An 18,070-nucleotide genomic window follows, 5' to 3' on the forward strand; every position below is an offset into this window, starting at 1 on the left:
CTAATGGAGTGTCATTTTTGAATGTGCGAATGTGTGAGAGAGAATTTATAGTCGAAGCAGTCCTTAGACTTGCTGTGCAAGCAAAGAAGTGCATAGGAAGACATTTGATTAAAGTTGAAGTTCCCTTTAAGCCACCTAGGGATGCCATTGGCGAGATAGGCAGCATATAAATGTTTTAAATAAATAAATAAATATGAACTGTACTGTTTCGGTTCTGTTCTCTAATGAAACCCAAATGTCCTGAGTAATTTGCCTTCTTACATGATTTTCCTATTTGATCCAGTAGATCTTGATACTATATTAAGGTTAACTATAATTTTATTAACCAAGCCTAAAGTTTCATTACGTACCCCATTTGGTAGTATTGCTTCAAAGCTACCACAGTCACTTAGACCCCCTATGCCAGTTCTGCACTCCATTAGATGAGCTTGAGCTTCCCAGTTTAGAGAGCCCTTGGATCAATATACCAGAATATAAGTTTAATCATAAATAAAAGTAAGTTTCATTATATGATCAAGTTCCATTTATAATCCTTCTGTTTAACTGCTTCTTCCTTCTTATTTCTTACCACAATGCTTCCTGAGGGAGGCTTCCTAGCACTTTCAAGACTATGCAGCTTTTCTTTTTATTCATATTTCACCTTTTGTCCTTACACGAAACTCAAGGATGGCTTACATCCTTCTCCTCTCAGTCTTACAGTAACAACAGCTCTGTGAGGTAGGTTGGGGTGAGAGCCTGTGACTTCCCCAAAGTCATCCAGTTAGCTCCTTGGCTGAGCAAGGACTAGAACACCATTCACCTGAGTCCCAGTCCTGCGCTCTCAACCAATACACCACACTGGCTCTCCTATGTTTATATTTAGTTTCTTACTGTTTAGCTGAGTAAGGCACAGACAGTGTTATCAACATCAGACAGTGTATTTTGGTTCATTTGAAAAGGCAATGAATTCAAATTCAATTCATTCAATTGAATTGCCTTTTCACGGAATTTTCAGCAATGTCAGCAAGTTCCATGCAGCTATTTATTTTAATAAAAATAACTATGATACTAATACTCCCCTCAAACATATACCTTTTGCTGTCTGGGTGGGGAAAATTTTATGCCCAAGTAATTTCGCATAATCAAATATTTTTTAGCATCATGGAACGTGGAGGGGGGCATTTGGGGGAGCACTATATGGTGCTGCTCCTCGGTCAGCAAATGTCTCGGCATCCTTCTACCACAAATGTAAATACCAATTTAAAGATGAAGCGGGACGTCCTTGACTATCTTAGGGGAAAACATCAGAAGCGCAGGAAAACGGCGAAACGCAGGCCTACAGGCAAGGCCCGGCCCCTACTTGGACGCAGCGTTTCGCAAACTCAATTTCCCAGAAGTCCTCGCGCTCTGACCATTTCCCTGACCCGGCGTTTCGTACTTCCGGTGCGCCTGCGGCGTCGCGTGCCGCGCGCTTCGGTTTCCTGTGCCGGAGTTTGAAGCGCGTGGTGGAGAACTTGCGCGTTTGTTTTCTCCAGTCATGCGGCCCGGTAAGGGTGGTGGGACACGCGGTTCGGAGAGTGCGGCTTCTCTCGGCCGTCTCTGCTCTATGCCGCGTGTCGGTGGGAGCTCGTGGGGAAAGTGGCCGGGCGGGCGGGCGGGCGGGCGGACTGTGGCACGTGGTTGCCTGAATCTTCTGCTGACCCGGGTTTATTGGGCTCTGTGTGCCTGTTTCTGCAGGCTTTAGCCCCCGTGGAGGACGCGGTGGCTTTGGGGATCGTGGAGGCCGTGGCGGCTTTGGAGATCGCGGTGGTCGAGGAGGCTTTCGAGGAGGTCGAGGTGAGTTACTTTTTCCCACTTCGCGCTGTTTGTATTTTAACTACAAGCATGTTGCCTTTTCAAGGGTGGGATAGTCGCGTGTATTTATTATCATTATGAGCCAGTTTGCCATTTTTTCCTCTTGCAAAAGGCCCTAGACAGTTGTGTTATCCTCACGATAGCCCTGTGAGGTAGACTAGACTGGGACCTAGTGACCGGCCCAGAGAGCTTGATACTGGGGGAGGAATAGATCCTAGATGGCCTGCGCTCCGGTCCAGTACCACCCTGGCTCTGCTACTGTACCACAAGTGCTGCTGCGTGAAGATCTATGTACTTTAGTACACGTTTATAGACATGGTTTGACTAGACTACCAAAGCCAGCAAAAAACTGTGTACCCAAGTATTGTGCCTACTTATTATTGTTATTGATTGCTGTATTTATTGTTTGTTTATCGCATTGTAAGCCGCCCAGAGACAATTGGTATAGGACGGGATAAAAATGAATGAATATTATTAATTTCAATTTTATGCTGACCAAGCTTCCCCTCATGATCTGGGTTCTGTAGGTACTGTGGGTGTTGTGGCCCAGCAGTATTCTGGGTGCTTTTTTATTTTCTTGAGGGTAATGTTGCAGCCATGCAGTGCTCCCCCCCCCCCCCATTTATAGTTGACAAACTGTAGTGGTTGCAGAACAACAGTCAAGACAATCCCTACTTTCCTCTGAACACTGAGAGGGTTGGGGTGTTGAAGCTTGTCCCTTCTGCAGAGGAGTCATCACACACTCCATGTGATGTAAATCTGAACCCTTATTTATGAGCATAGCATGCATTTCATTTTGGAACTTAATGCAGAGGGATAACCATATGTATTTATCAGATGAAACACTTAAAGATGTTCCGATAGAAGCTTTCATGATTTATGGCCTTCTTGGTCAGATGTATAAACCGAATTCCTGTCTAGTATCCTTCCTTTCTCTCCCCTTTTTCCTTTTTGGGACTTGAATGCTCACTTGTGGCTAGCAATGGAGTCATGGGGAAATGAAACACCTGGGTCTTTCTATGTCCTGTTATTGTCAATTAATTTGGGTTGAAGTATTTATAACAATATTGATAGAGTTTAGTGTCATTGTTTTCACTGAGTCTGAGTACATGGAGTGCAAAAATTTCTTTTGTGTTCTTCAGGCTTCCTTGTAGAGAAGCCTTGTAGTTCTGTCCACAAATACTATTAGTTTTTAAAACTCCTATCTAGTTCATCTACTCATACATGCCACTCTAAACTCATAATTAGCCTGAAGAGGTACCTGTTCTTCTCAAGTTTACTGCAAATTGCACTTTCTGACAAGGCAATCTCATCTATCCTATTTGTCTCTCAAAAGGGGAGCACACAAATCCTTCATATCACAATATTTTATCTTTGCTTCAGACAGAATTAGGCAGAGTTTGATTTATATGCATGCCCCTTGTTACAGATAATGAATGAAAATAGAAGTTATTGTGTCTTTTAAGTTCACTGAAAAATAATGGGCTTGGTAATACACAGCAGTTTCTATTGAGAAGCTATGTTGTTATCGTGGGGGGAGGGTATAGTTCAAAGGATATGGCAGTATTCGCAGGGATAACTGAACTAACTATTGGGTCCACTTTGGCCCTTGCAGACCAAGCACTGAAACTTTTGTGTGGTAGTAACTCTGGTCCTATAATGTTTTGTAGTCCGAATTAGGTTGGGTGGAGATTAACCAAATATATTTAAAATACTAATTTAGCCTTGGTTGTCACAATGAACAACATAAGTCCCTAAGCAAGTAACACAACTATGGAAATGAATGCGCAACTCCAGTCCTAAACTGTTCATCACAAAGTGCAGGGTTGCTTTTACAATTTCTTGAACTGTTGTTGGCCTCTGCTGCTCAGTTTTGCTGCTTTATTTGCTTCTCTCTTTCCCCTTCATTTTGCTGCTTTCTCTTGTCTTCTCAGCAGCAATTCACTCCTTTGCCTTTTCTGCTTCCTTTTCTCCATCTTGTTTGGCCGGCCTCTTTTCTCCACTTTGCATTCACTTTTGCATAGCTCATGACCTTGATTAGCAGACATCACAGTGGTGTTGTCAGGGAAACTCATTTGGGGAAACTATTGGAGCTACAGTTTATGTGCCATCAAATTGTCTCTGACTTAGGATGACCCTATGACTGAATACCCTGCAAAATCTTCTGTATTTGGCAGCCCTGCTCAGCTCTTGTAAACAGCTGGAATAACTGGGCCTTAAACCCGAGATTCATACAAGCTACAATGTGAGGCCTTTGAATGAGGAAATCTGCCAGGCCTGTGGCATGGCATGCTTCTAAATAGGGTATGCACTGTCCTTTCACCCACAGGAGGTGGATTTAAGTCGCCTGGTGGTAGAGGAGGAGGTGGTGGCTTCCGAGGCGGCAGAGGAGGCGGCAGCTTCCGAGGCGGCAGAGGAGGAGGTGGCCGAGGAGGACGGGGTGGCTTCAAAGGAGGCAAAAAGGTGACGGTAGAGCCCCACAGGCATGAAGGTAAGTCTTGCTCATCTAGTGGGCCTTATTGAAGGGAAACAGTTGATTCTGTGCAAAGCAGCTCTAAAGCTGAAAAAAGTAGAACTGTGGATGTCCAGAGGATGGCAGAAGATGCATTTCTTATTGTCTATGCCTGGTATAGGACACAGTAGAGGTGCGGCATTTAAAGTATATTTGGAAGGCAACTTAGCCTAGCCATTTAGCTGCAGCCTGAAATTAATAGAAATTAACATGTTGGGGACCACTGGTGAAATTCTACACACTGTATCATATTTGTGCATGGAAGTGCTGTAAACAGATACCTAGAGAGATAGGGAAAACTTGGCCCAAGTACCCATTTCCACCTGAGTAACCTAGAAGGAAGGAGATTGCTGCATGCTAGCAGTGGGTGAAGCCAAAACTACATACATACATTCATATGTATGTATGTAGTTTTCACAACTAAGAATTGCTCCTCAAAATTCCCTCTGTCACAGGTACATATTTTTTTTGGATATGATGTGTCTTTAACTTGTTGATACTTCCCTTTCTTTTAGTATGTGACATTTCCACCAGGAATTTAATTCCAAATCTTATTTATTAATCTCTCCCTCAATGTTGTGCTCAATCTATAAGGCTCCTTTGTTGGACTATGTGGTTTCAAGGATGAGACAGTGGTATTCAAACAGCCTAGACTCTTGAGTCAACAATCAACAAAATAAAACTTTATTTTTAAAATAAGCATTTTGGTTTCAAGATATTCAGTAACTTATTTCCTTGTTTAATAAAACAATGTATAATAACTGAGGTATCTTACTCTTTTCCTTCACAAACTCACAGATCCTTCTCACTCACAGATTCTCCTTGCTCTCCTGAGTGTACTTTGTCCAGTGTATTTTATTATCTCAGTTTATTCTTTCACTTCTGCACTCAGGTTTCTGTCAGCTTCTACTTCTCACACCCTTAGAATACTTGTCAATATTAGGTTTGGCTATTCCTAGTCACTAATATGTCCTCTTAAGATGCCAGGAAGCACTTCCTGTGGGCTTCCACAGGAGGTCGTTGAGGCCCCATCAGTGAGGGTTTTCAAAGATAGGCTGGACATGCACGTGGTGGAAATGTTGTGAGCAGAGCCGGCTGGAGTTGGGGGTCCGACTAGATGGCCCGGGAGACCCCTTCTGACTCTCTATGTTTCTATGTTAATTCCTTCTTTAGACTCTTAAATGCTTTTCACAGTACTCTATGGGATTCTGATGAGATAGCTACATCTTCATATTCTGCAGATGACTGACTGATAGTATCTATACACAGTCACCACCAATCAGCTCACTCATTCACCTTGCTCTTTTACTCACCCCCTTCTGAAACTTACTAACATTTAAAGGAACACACCTATAGCACTTTAAATCTTTGCACCCTCCTTAAGCAATCTAACTTGGTCAGGGTGGTCCAATTCATGGGGATATATTTCTAAGTCTAATTGCCAAATGGGGGGTCAGGTAGGCTGGAAGTTTCCCATCCCTGATTAAAAGCATTGCTAAATCCATTATTTTGTTGAATGATAGCAGAAATTTTGCATTGTGGGGCCATGTGGTTCTCTGTAAACAGAGTTTGTAAAACACAGAGTCCTATGTAAAGCCAGAAGGCTTGTCTTGTCTGAATGTGGGCCAGCTAAATGAAAGGACCCCAAAATCAGGGGCCAATGTTCAGGAATCATTCTTGTGTCTCTGCCTAAAGTATCCTAACCTGATCATAAGCATACCTGCTACCTTCAGATAAGTAGTATTATTAAAAGAGGGGAAATCTGATGGAAGCTGTAGTGTCAGAACTACCAACAGACCAACTTGAGATGCTGAACAAAAGCATGTTTTAATGATGTTGCACAGAAAGGTTTTGTCAGGGTGGGGTAGAACTGGAGGATGTTCCTGTAGAGAACAATTTCAATGGTCTCTTGAGCCTGACCCCTTTAATGGGTTTCCTGCTCTGACAGGCTTGATTAAGCTAGCCTTCTGATAAGCCAACAAAAGTTACTGGCTTGTAATGATGATTATTAGCCTGCTGGGGGCTGACAGGAAGGGGATAGTCTGTCCCTCTTGAAGAGGCCCGCTGCATTTCTATTTATGTGTAGGGAAGACAGTTGTGTTTCTCAGGACTTCATCCCTCCTATATTACTCTACGTACAGAATTCTATTTGCTTAAATTAATGGTCATTTATTGCTTAATGCAAACAACCAAAACATTCAATTAGATGTGTGAAGGCCTGTGGAGTGGGGTTAGGGAAAATGGAGGTAGGGAAGGGTGAGAACGATTTTTCCCCAGGGATTTTTGAAAACTTTGGGGAATAATTGGATGCTTCAATCCCTCCCCCATTTTCACATTTTTAAGTTCAAAATTACATTGGTTAAATTCTTGAGAACTGGAATTTCTAAGCTGTCAACATGAAGGGGATTTTTAAAGAGAACTTTGCTTCTTACAAAATACTACTTGCTTTTTGAGTTTCTCTTTGGCCTGTTGATAAATCTGCAGAGAAACTCAGAGTGCAGTGTTATGCTACTTGGAGGGTTTCTTCTGTTGAAACGTGTAGAATTGCACACTTATAACTGTTTAAAGTACACATGAGATATTGATATTAAGGGAGGTCTCCCTTGTCAGAACTGGTTTGCACATAACCTCCTATGGTTGTTTTGGCTGAGTAGGACTGTTGCCTCCTGGAAGACTGCTGCTTCTACTTTTAATCAGCAGTCTAAAATCAACTAGGTCATGGGTCGATGAACAGGCTATGAGAACCGAGAGTGCAATGTTCTTTAGGAGTTAACCATGGATTTTTGTTAACTTCAAGGTAGTTTAGCACATGATACTCAGCCTACAGTTGCCATGATGTGACCTGGTTGACGATCAGTTGCTGACTGAAAGCAGAAGTGGCTGTCGTGCTCTACACAGCACCACTTTTTGTCCCTAGTAGCTCACAGGTTGTTTAACTCATGGACTGTCATTAATACAAACTAGCAGCAGTCTTTACCTGGAAGTGAGTCCTTTGGAGTTCTTTCAGAATACATACACATATAATTGGATAAGTGATTAGGTTTCCTGTTGGACAGTAGTAGTGTTACATCAGTGAATAGTTTTCAACAGGGAAATAAGTACACCTCTCTGAGCCAAACCCTAAAACCTGCCTAAATTGTGTTTGCAAAGAAATGCTAGGAATGCTAAGGGTATTCATTGCAGGCCAAAGCCTGGAATGCTTAAATCCTTACTAAGGTGAAGCATTTCATTCGTATAAATGTGTTGTATCCTTAGGTGTTTTCATCTGCCGAGGAAAAGAAGATGCCCTGGTCACGCGGAACCTGGTACCTGGCGAGTCTGTGTATGGAGAGAAGAGAATTTCTGTGGAGGTGGGTAACAGATGATTCTTTAGGGAAGCATAAGCTGGTGAGGGGGAAGAGAAGCATGCCTGAATGGACTACAACAGCCTTCTTCAACCTAGTGCCCTCCAGATGTGTTGGGCTTCAGTTCCCATCAGCTCTGACAGCATGGACGATGGGTGTTGTACTCTAAAACTTCTAGAGGGCACTGAGTTTGGGTAAGCTTGAGGGACAAAGGGACAAGTGCAAGAGGGATGGGGGTGTGTGTGCCAGTTCTGTTCCCAACCCAACATTCCCAGATTTGGGTTCTGGACTCCCCCACATTGAACAGAAAGGCCTGAAGAGGCTTCTGATTGTGCTCACTTGAATGGGAGCGGAAATTTGTGTGTGATCAGGAAACCTGATTGAGTAGGGCTCCTGGCCGCATGGAGGTTTTTACATTCAAGTGAGTACAACTAGAAGCCTCCTTCAAGTAAGGGACTTAACTGTTACCTGGTTGTCTTAGCTGGAGAGTGAACTTTCTGCCAGTTAAGCAGGTCTTCACTGCTAAGCTTAGGTACTTTTCTTATGATGCGGGTTGAAACTACTGCCTGTGTAGAGTCAAACAGCTGTTCCATAAAGCATCACACTGTCTTAACCTCCTCAGATCTGGTGGTTTCCACTTGTTTTAGGGAAGAATGATATAAGCCATGGTCTATCGACCTTGCTGTCTGGGCCTGATGAGAATTGCAGTTTGGCACGTCTGGAGGCCACCAGGTTGGCGAAGGTTACCCCAGGTTGCCTGCATTCTGATCAGTGGCTTTCCATGATAGAGCTTGCCCATGATTATTGGCAGCTGCCAGCTGGGATGAATGGATTTTTGGTCTGACATAGCTAAAGGGCACCAGGTTGCAGAATGTGAGGACGTGGGCAGAGGCTGAGAATTGCTTGTAAATGTAAAAAGATGAGCCAGATGGAGGAGCACATGCAAAGGGGGAGTACTCCTTCCCCCTCAGCCTCACTTGGTAAGTCTCAATCCAGGTTGTCTTGCTTCCCCTTCTTCAGGATGGTGAAACCAAGGTGGAATACCGTGCCTGGAACCCCTTCCGCTCTAAGCTGGCTGCTGCCATCCTGGGGGGCATTGACCAGATCCACATCAAACCAGGAGCCAAAGTGCTGTACCTGGGCGCAGCATCAGGGACAACGGTGTCTCACGTCTCAGACATTGTTGGGCCGGTAAGGTGTTTTCTGGTGCCCGAAACTGGGTCTATAGTTTTGAGTGGATGTTAAGGTACTCTGGCTGCTGCCTCACAGTGCCTCTACTCCAGATAAAGCATTGCTCGTTGGTTTAACAGATTCCCCTAGTTTAACTGACCTCAATCAATTTGGCTTCGGTGAATGGGGCAGCATAGAAGTTCTCTAAATCAATCAATCAATCACCAAGCTAGATTGCGTGAACAGTATGATCTAGTTCTTCCTCACATTGAATGTCTGCCGGAGTTCAGAGCTGTCTCTAAGCATCATTCCATATGGGACAATCCACACACACATCTCCAGCTTCAGAACTGGGAGTAAAGGATTGTTTTGGGTGTGGGGCTGCCAAAGTATTGGTATCCCAAGCAGCCATTCATCCCCTCCTCTCTCTCCATGCTGGTTCCAGGGTTTAGAATACCCTTGCACAAGACACCTACAATGAACCCTCTCTCCTACCACCATCAGTGCCAGCTGGTATTTTTCCTCTCTGTGTTGCTACCCGTTGTTTGCTTGACAAGCAGTGGCATCTACTGCTCACCACCACCACCATGGTTTGGGCCAAAACAAGAGCTGGGTGAAGGAGCGGGATGCAGTAGTGAGGAGGAAGAGCAACTGCAGGGGGCTCATGTGACCCTCCAGCCTTCCCTGCCACATGGTATTGGACCATTCTCATACCCAGTAGAATCACTGAGTGCTGCTCTTCAAAGATTATTCTTTAGACATGTTTTGGAGCATCTGAAATAAATCCACGGTTACAGCCATGGCCCTGCAATTGCAAAAGCTTCCTCCTTTTCTTGACCACTGCGTGCCCTTGTGGACAAGCCACTGGCTCACTTTGCTTCTTGTCCAACAGGAAGGCCTTGTGTACGCTGTGGAGTTTTCCCATCGTTCAGGCCGTGACCTCATTAACGTGGCAAAAAAACGGACCAACATCATCCCTGTCATTGAGGATGCACGGCACCCACACAAATACCGCATGTTGCTTGGTAAGATGTATGTGAAGCTTTAAACCGGCACAGATAAATAATAGCCTCTCTGTGTGCTGACTGAACTGGGAATCCCTTAAGGTGGGCAGCAAGAGGGGCTCTTTCAGCCCTAGAGCCAGATTCAAGATAAGCTTTGGAGGGTGGCACATTACAGGGAAGGTAGGGCCGAAGATAAAAGGGGTAATACAAAAATACCACCATGCCGTAGCCTAAAACTCTTACTGCCAGTGCCAAAAGCTTCGTAGAAACATTTAAACATGCAGGAATGGGGAAAGAACTTTACAGAAGTCAGGAAACTACCAAACAGTGCATAATTGAGGTTCAGAATCTTTGGAGGGCCAGATTAGATCTACAGAAGGGCTGCATATTCCTTGTAGACCTGAGATTATCCACCCATCTTAGAATATGGGTAGAGAGAAAGTAGATCTCCAGTTGTTTGGGACTTCAACTCCCAGCATTCCTGATGTTCAGCCATGCAGGTGGGATCTTCGGATGATTCAAACAGATAGAAAACTACTTTCTGCCAGCCCCACCTTAGAAGAATACACCTCTGCCTTCCCCCTGCTCAAGGAGGAAAGGGATAAATAACGTTGTGGCTTTCAGATATTTAAAATACAACCCTCAGCCAGCAAGTCCAGGGATAATGGAAGTTATCATCCAAGTTACCTGGGCTTGGGGAAGCTCCCTTAAAAGAATGTGGATTCTTCATCTCAAAAGGGCAGGGACCAATCTTGCAGGTCTGGGTCCTTGTTTTAATACCAGGGGCTTGGTCCAGCCAAGAAACCTCAATTTTTGGAAATGAAACTGTGAAAGATGATAAACATTTATTGAATTGTATAGTGGTGAAATACAAATGCATTAATAAATGAGCAAAAGACGTTTCTCCAGTTGTGGCAATGCTTTCTGATTCAACAGGATATAACTGAGGTGCCGATTGCCCAGGCAACTTATGCATTGTTGGCATTCACAGAAAGCCAAAGAACAATGCCCCTTGCCAAGATAGTATACAGTTCCTCTCTTTGTTTCAGAAGCTTTCAAAAGCTAGCCCCACTTCCTGGGAGAAAAGGGATGGAGGCTGAGAGAAGGCCCAGCTTACCCCAGTTAACTTCAGCAAAAGGGTGTGGGAATTTTCTTGTCTCAAGGATATGAAGCAAGGAATTCCCAGGATCGGTAGCTGGTGATCTCATGCCTTCCCTGAGACTCTACGGGCTTCTCACCGCTATTTATACATACATACATACATACATTTCTATGCCGCCCCTTGCCGAGGCCTCGGGGCGGCTTACAACAATTAAGCCCAGCAAGTACCTGTTGCCTTTCTAGTTGCACTGAATCCCTGTGCTGGACCCTGAGAACTGTTTACACTTAACTCCTCATCACAATGTCTTGCAGCTGTCAATCCCAAGACATCCCTTCGGTTTTGCTAAATCATTTTACGTTGAAGAAGGGAAATGATAAAATTTACAGAGCAGTTTCCAATTATGCTGTCCTTTCCCACTCCTCCTTCCTTGCAGGTATGGTGGATGTGATATTTGCAGATGTGGCTCAACCTGACCAGTCGCGTATTGTGGCTTTAAATGCACACAATTTCTTGAAAAACGGTGGCCATTTTGTGATCTCCATCAAGGTAATGTCTACTTTGGTGACTCTCAGGCATATTTTTCCAGCTGGTATGAGATTGGAGCAAGAGGGTCACTTTGAAGTGTTGCTGGGGTGGCATCTTTGGATCACTGACACTGGCACAGTTCAGCTGTTGTCCCACCCTAGACAAACCTGTGTGTCGGGTGCTGGACTGTCTGACAAAATCTCCTCCTCTTTCCCCTCCAGGCCAACTGCATCGATTCAACAGCAGCCCCAGAAGCAGTCTTTGCATCAGAGGTGAAGAAGATGCAGCAGGAGAACATGAAACCCCAGGAGCAGTTAACTTTGGAGCCCTATGAGCGAGATCACGCTGTAGTGGTTGGCACATACAGGTATGGACAAACCTGGGGATGCTGGTATCTGGGTGGACGTGTGTGTGCCTGGAGGCAGGTCGAATACAGTTAAATAGGAGTCACTGCTATTCACTTGCTACCCTCAAGAAGCAGCAGTGGGCTTGAGGTTTTGGCAGGATTTTGTATAGATTTCCCCCAGTTCTGACCAAGAAACAGTAGTTACGCAGTCTGAATCATGGCTAGATCTAGAACCCTGGGCTCAGTGGCTAAATCCAATCATTGAAGGATGCCAGTCTGGCACTTTTGGTGTCCCCCCAAGGCCATGTTCTTCTCCTGGCTCCAGAATGTCTTGTAACCATTTAATTTCTGTAGGTCCCAGATAGTCTATTATAGAAATGGGTTCTTTGGATTTCTGATAATGTTGGTTCTTCTGTTGGAGCCATCCTGTGTTACCTGACTTTGTCTGCTGTGTTAACTGCAAGTAGCCTTCTGGGAACAGCACATTTCTATATCTTACTGTGTGCTGTTAACATATCCGGGAACATGAAATGTTCCCATGAAATGAAATTTCCATTCCCATGAAATGGCTATAACTTGGTTTAAACTCCCACAGGCAGACTGACACGGGATGCTTGCAAAATAACTGAATATTCAGTCTGAACATACGGAACTATATTGTGCATGGTAAATTCCATAGCATAGCATGATTGATGGGCAGCTTTGTTTAGTCCCGCTTCAGTTAACACTCTGCTTTTTTCTTTACAGGCCACCACCTAAACAGAAGAAATAAAGAGCAGAACCAGCTAGTCTTCCTTCTGGTGGTGATTTAGGTCAGAGTGGATTCTCTTGCCACTTTGAGTCAGGACTTTCTACAGGTGCGCCCTGGTTTCCTACGGGCCAAGCTTTTGTGTAGAGATGCTTTCCTGCATCCATATTCTATAGCATTCTCAGTTGTGCATATTTTTTTATTAAAATCAGTCATGTATTGAGGGGTTTTTTTATGGGCTTGGAAAAGAGGGGCTGCTTGCGTATAATTAGCAAGGACAGACTTAACGAAGAGCCCTATATTTCTATGCAGTGCCAGTTTCACATTTTTGAAGGTCATTGGTCAAGATGCCCTTAATAAATTGACTTTCTCATTACCATTGTCAACAACTGCTATTGCTCCTTATCCTTTTTTTGAAATCATTGCTCCTGTTTGCTCGTCCAACAGGCAGAGAGCCAGGGAGCAGGTAGAAAGTGGCATCCACTGCTCCTTCTCACCAGCACCTTTGTCTGGGGAAAAGGGAAAGCAGATGAACAAGCAGGTGATTATGGAGAGGTGGTGGAGGTGGAAGAGCAAAACCTGGACTTCTCATCACTAGGTTCTCAGCTCCTGCCTGACTATACATCTTATTTTATTTCTTTAATGTATATGCTGCCCAATAGTAACATTCTCTGGGCATCTTAAAGTATTATGAAATATTAAAATAAAGCAACCATAAAGCAACAGAATGGCAGATTGTCCCTGCGCAGCCATGGAGCCAACTGGGTGACTTTGGGCCAATCACAGACGCTTAGCCCAACCTACCTCAGAGGGTGGTTGTGGGAATAAGACTGAGAACAGGAGGAAGAGAATCATGTAAGCAACTTTGAGTTCTTTTTTTTAAAAGAAAGTGTCAAACTAAAAGTCCGTCTCATCCAGCATTTGCAATAGTGGCCAGTGCACTACCTGTTGGGCACCCACAAGTAAGACATGAATGTAGTCGCACTCTCCTGGTCATGTTTTCCAGAAACCACTAGATGTAGTCATACTACCTCTGATAATGAAATTATCATCATATAGTCATTGGTAGCCTTCACCTTCATGAGTGTGCCTTCATTCCATACAAAAACCATTCAGACTGGTAGCCATCACTACAACTGGTGGAAATGAATCCCATAGTTCTTAATGATGTGCTGTGTGAAGTACTTCTCTGGTGGGAGATTAAGGGCAATCAGCTTCATGGGATAACCCCAGCTTACAGTTTCTGAGGAGAAAAATACCTCCCTATCCACTTGCCCATACTACACAGTAAAGGATTAGATCTTCTGCAGCACTGGTCATCAAGTGATTGCCTAAGAGCCAAAAGAAGCTTACAGCCTAAAATGTGCTATATCAGCAGCACCACTATTTTTTTAAAGTTCGGGAAGTAATGTTAATTAGGTACTTCATAAGAACATTGCATAAATAAGGCATTACCAAAAGGAATAACTCATCCAGCAAAATCTATTATAAAACCTTTTCAGAACATGCTTTAGAAACATTTGAGAACATGCTTAAAAATAGGGAGTAGATTGATGGGTCTTGAAGGAATGAATTCCAGAACTGTATGACAACCACCCCTGAAAAAGCCATGTTTTTCATTGGGTCTGAGATGATGTTGGGACTGACCTTTGTGGATAGGTTTATATGGACTTATGCAGTCCCTGTGTGTTAAATTCTATGATTATTGTGTTAAATTGAGTTGGAGAAATTAGTAGCAAATCAAATTATATCCATCTCTGGATGGGACCAGGCCTGAAAAATCTTTGTTCTTCCGTACCATCTGCTGTTGTATGTGGGGGCTGCTGTCTTGATGTACTTGTTTAAAGCAGCTGAGCTCCCTAGAGTCTCTTCCTTGTGTGCTGCAACAGCTATTGTGAGTGTGGGCCTGAAGTAACATAATGAGAGCAATTATGCTTGTAGCTTTTCTTCTGTTACTAAACTGGTTGTCAGGTAAACAACCCTTAGTAATTTGGATGCACTTATCAGCAATATCTGCTTGGTGTATTACATGGAGCAAGCACTGTGTAAAATGTGCAAAGGGCATGAAAAATCTAAGAATGCAAACCCCGCAGCAGTTGGATCTATAACCCACTAAAGGGTGAAGAGGGGAGGTTGCAAACCATTCATTGTCTTGTCCTGAGTATCTGGCTTCCACTTTCTGCAGAGGTTGACTTTAACCTAGGATCTTGGGCAGCGGTCTTTTCCTTGTCAGCTACTCCCCAATTAGTTATCAGTGCAGTTGCTAGACAGTAAACTAATGGAATTATATGCCAAATGCAGGTGTTATTTTCTTGAACTACAGAATTGTCTTGTAGCAGCCTGGAGTGTAGGCTTTATTTTCAGCGTTTCAGGGAGAAATGGCCAGGTCGCAGTGTGAGGGTTCCTCTCGCCCCGTTCCAAGCGTGGGAGGCATTCGAAACCGTAGCAAGGCCACCTTCCACCACCCCCCGCATCTGGTCTACAGTAGTACAGTCCATCATTCTACCATCCAATTCTGTATTAAGTAGGTTTCGTAGATACCACTCTCAAAAAGGGATGTGAAAGACGGGAGGAGGGAGAGGGCGCGCGCAGGCCGCAAACTCCTGCGCATGCGCCGACCCGCTAGGGAAGAAGGGAGCGGTGCGAGAAAGGAAGGCACGTTCTCCGTGAGGTGCGCTCCATTCCTTCCCCCCTCCCTCTAGCCCTCCCGGCCCGCTGCCTCACGTGGCCACGCCGGCGGGGCGCATGCGCTTGACGGCGGCAGCGGAGGCGGTTTGTTGTGGTCGCCATTTTTTGTTGCATTACTGGGAAATCCCGGCGCCGGAGCAGCCGCCGGAGAACGCCCCTTGCGCTGGGGGTGGGGGCGCAACCCGCCCGCCTGCCGCGCCCCGCCCCCAGCGCGCTTCTTCTTCTTCTCCTCAGCCCCAGCTTTGAAACACACCGCGGGCCGCAGCCGCCTCCTCAGGTAAGAGACCCGCCCGGCTGCCGCTCCCTATCCGATCGACCGCCTGCCCGCTCGCCCGCCTGCGGGCCCTTCCCAGGGAGAGGGAGTGGGAGAGGAGGCGCCGTCGCACCTTCTTCCTCCGGTCCAATCCTTCCCGCCTTCCTCCACATCCCATCTCGGCTGCGGAGGGCAGATTCGCTCAGAGAGCCGGACTCTCTCGTCAGGCCCCGCCCCTGGCCGGCTCTCCGGCTTCGCCTCGGGCGGGACCCCGCTCGTCCTCCCGTTCGTGCCGCCCCGCCCCCGCCCTTATCCCCTCCCCACCGCCCGACCCCACCCTGATTCTCCTCCGCCACCGCCTTTTCTCCCACTTCCTTCCCCCAAAAGTTCTGCCCTCGCATTGCAGCCATCCGTCTCTCTTCTCCGTTTTAATAGGCCCGACCCGCTGTATTGAGTTCACATCTTTCTTTTCCGAGCGCTGCTGTTGGTGGATGGTTGTCCATCCAGCAACCATCTCCCCCCACCTCCTTACATCGTGATAGTATTTTGCAGCAAAGCCCCCCTGCCGCCGCCGCCCCTGCCGCCTTGAAAAAGAGAACCTTGCCCCTTTTCCAAGAGGAGCAGATTTATTGTGGCCTTGGCCCACTTTTTCGGAGGGACTTCATAAATAATCCTATTATTGTTGTGACTTTAAATAGTTGATATTAAATATACTGTTAAAGCTCTGGCTTCAATAAATCCAGTCATCCTTAAAGGTACCACGAAATTGGCAGCGGGGGCGGGAATTTTCCTCCATTTTTTCCCTTGTACCTCTTGGGGATTTGGGATGTGGAAATGTGCGTTGCCTAAGTAGACTGCTGTGTACTTAAAATTGCTTGCACAGGTTCTGCCAATTTAATGTCCCTCTGTTCTTTATGCACACTCAGTTCCATATACAACTCTGTAACAATCGTTTGTACAGTCAGTGATAATTAGCCTTTCTAGCCTTAGGCCAGATAAAGTCCCCCATTCCCCAAAATCAATAAAGCAGGCAAACATTGCCTTAACGTGCACAATTTTTCATTGGAAGCTTCTTGAATGAAGATGTGTGTTATGTAAGCCTGGACCTTAAAAGCAGAGGTAGCTTTGCCACAGATTTAACTAGGAGGTGGGCTTTGGGAGGGCAGCACTCTAAGGAAGTCAATTTATTATCTCAATCATGTTGTGACCATTTAAATTTGTGGTATCTAGTGGTATTGCATCATGTTCCTTTCATCCTCCTTTTTCTGAAGAAATCTACCTAGATTATATAGTCTTTATAAATTGTTCCCATCCCAATATGTACCATGGCTTTTCCATTTTCCCCCAGCTCAAAATGGATTCACAAAAGTTGCTACCTTTTCCTCAGCACTAATTATTCTAATATAATGTTATCATTTATATTTTATTTTAAATATTTATCAATTTTTTCTCTACAGTTCTTTGTTAAAATCCTAAATGTCATCATAAATAATTTCAGTAATAAGTTGCAGTTATATCATTTATGACAACTGTGGTGCTGATAGTGGAAAAGCCATTTGTTTTGACAGTACACATATTCCACCGAACATATTCCATCATGTTTCAGGATTGTGCTGATATCAAGAACTTAACATCTATACAGCAAATGCTTAGGAAAAAAATATTGTGTTTTTTGGGGCTTTCTTCCTAACTTCATTCTTTTATATATGCATACCTAGAGGTAGGCCCCATAGAACAAAGACTAACTCATTTCTGAGTAAGCCTAAGAATTTTTGTACATTCACAGCAATGCTGAAGAACTAAAAATTTCTCCATATGTTATCTATTTTCTATGATGATATTTCTCTAACTCCTTAATCTAGACAGAGAGTTGCTTTTATGATCCAGATGTTTCAAGAAAGTAATATATGGCAGTGAACTTGCTTCATGCCAACTCTAAGCTATGTAAACTGAGATTCTTGGTGGTTTGCTAAACCAGTTCTGTCTGTGCATATTTTGGTACCTGTCGCTATTTCATTCAGTCTTTAAATAAATAAATAACCAGCATTTAATATGTTCATTAATTGTTCTTCTCTGAAAACCTCCATATTGTTCAATGGAAGTTGAGTAATGCAAATGTTTGTTGGGTCAGAAGTTGTAGGTGCTGATATTGGTGCTTAGTTGCATACCCAACTGTGCCTTAGTTGGATCTGACAGTGGAAGTCAAATGGGGATGTGCTTAGGTGGATATCTTATGCAACCCTTGCAATTCCCCTTATTTTGAGCAAAAGATTTTTGTCCTCAAACTTTTGCTCCTGATTCTTTGAAAGTATATAATAAATACTGGTTTTAGGTTAAATTACTATTGTATTTTTAATAGCCTGTTGCCTGGTTGAATCTTTGAACACCTGCTTTGAATTTAGAATGCGGCTGTCTTTTGCTGGGCTACATTTTGGTCCACATCACTGAGAACCTGTACTGGTTTCAACTAATTCTGGAGCAAATAGGAATAAACTTCCAATTGACTTACATCAGTTCCTAGTCTCTGATCTCTGGTAGGGAATGC

At 44.4% G+C, this 18,070-nt stretch overlaps 2 protein-coding genes across 2 annotated transcripts in view; both read left to right on the forward strand.

Annotated features, from left to right (window-relative positions):
- The first annotated feature begins 1,450 nt into the window (after positions 1 to 1,450).
- FBL (fibrillarin) lies at positions 1,451 to 12,970 on the forward strand. Its single transcript, XM_044435220.1, has 9 exons — positions 1,451 to 1,526; positions 1,717 to 1,815; positions 4,163 to 4,324; positions 7,601 to 7,695; positions 8,710 to 8,880; positions 9,752 to 9,884; positions 11,399 to 11,511; positions 11,712 to 11,857; positions 12,584 to 12,970. The coding sequence occupies exons 1-9, from the start codon at positions 1,517 to 1,519 to the stop codon at positions 12,606 to 12,608; spliced, it is 954 nt and encodes a 317-aa protein (XP_044291155.1). The 5' UTR covers positions 1,451 to 1,516; the 3' UTR covers positions 12,609 to 12,970.
- Positions 12,971 to 15,414: 2,444 nt separating this feature from the next.
- The window catches only part of DYRK1B (dual specificity tyrosine phosphorylation regulated kinase 1B), a 33,305-nt gene continuing 30,649 nt past the window's right edge, over positions 15,415 to 18,070 (forward strand). The window contains exon 1 of the mRNA XM_044434872.1: positions 15,415 to 15,549. The gene's annotated coding sequence lies outside the window, so the exon portion shown is untranslated. The remainder of the gene's footprint in view (positions 15,550 to 18,070) is intronic.

The sequence above is a fragment of the Varanus komodoensis genome, unplaced genomic scaffold (assembly GCF_004798865.1).
Source record: "Varanus komodoensis strain SLA01 unplaced genomic scaffold, ASM479886v1 scaffold29_1, whole genome shotgun sequence".
NCBI lineage: Eukaryota > Metazoa > Chordata > Lepidosauria > Squamata > Varanidae > Varanus > Varanus komodoensis.

Excerpts from the sequence above, each read along its gene's own strand:
- FBL (XM_044435220.1), top strand. Across the intron at positions 4,325-7,600 it reads AGAGCCCCACAGGCATGAAG|GTGTTTTCATCTGCCGAGGA; the intron begins GTAAGTCTTGCT and ends TTGTATCCTTAG. Across the intron at positions 11,858-12,583 it reads GTAGTGGTTGGCACATACAG|GCCACCACCTAAACAGAAGA; the intron begins GTATGGACAAAC and ends TTTTCTTTACAG.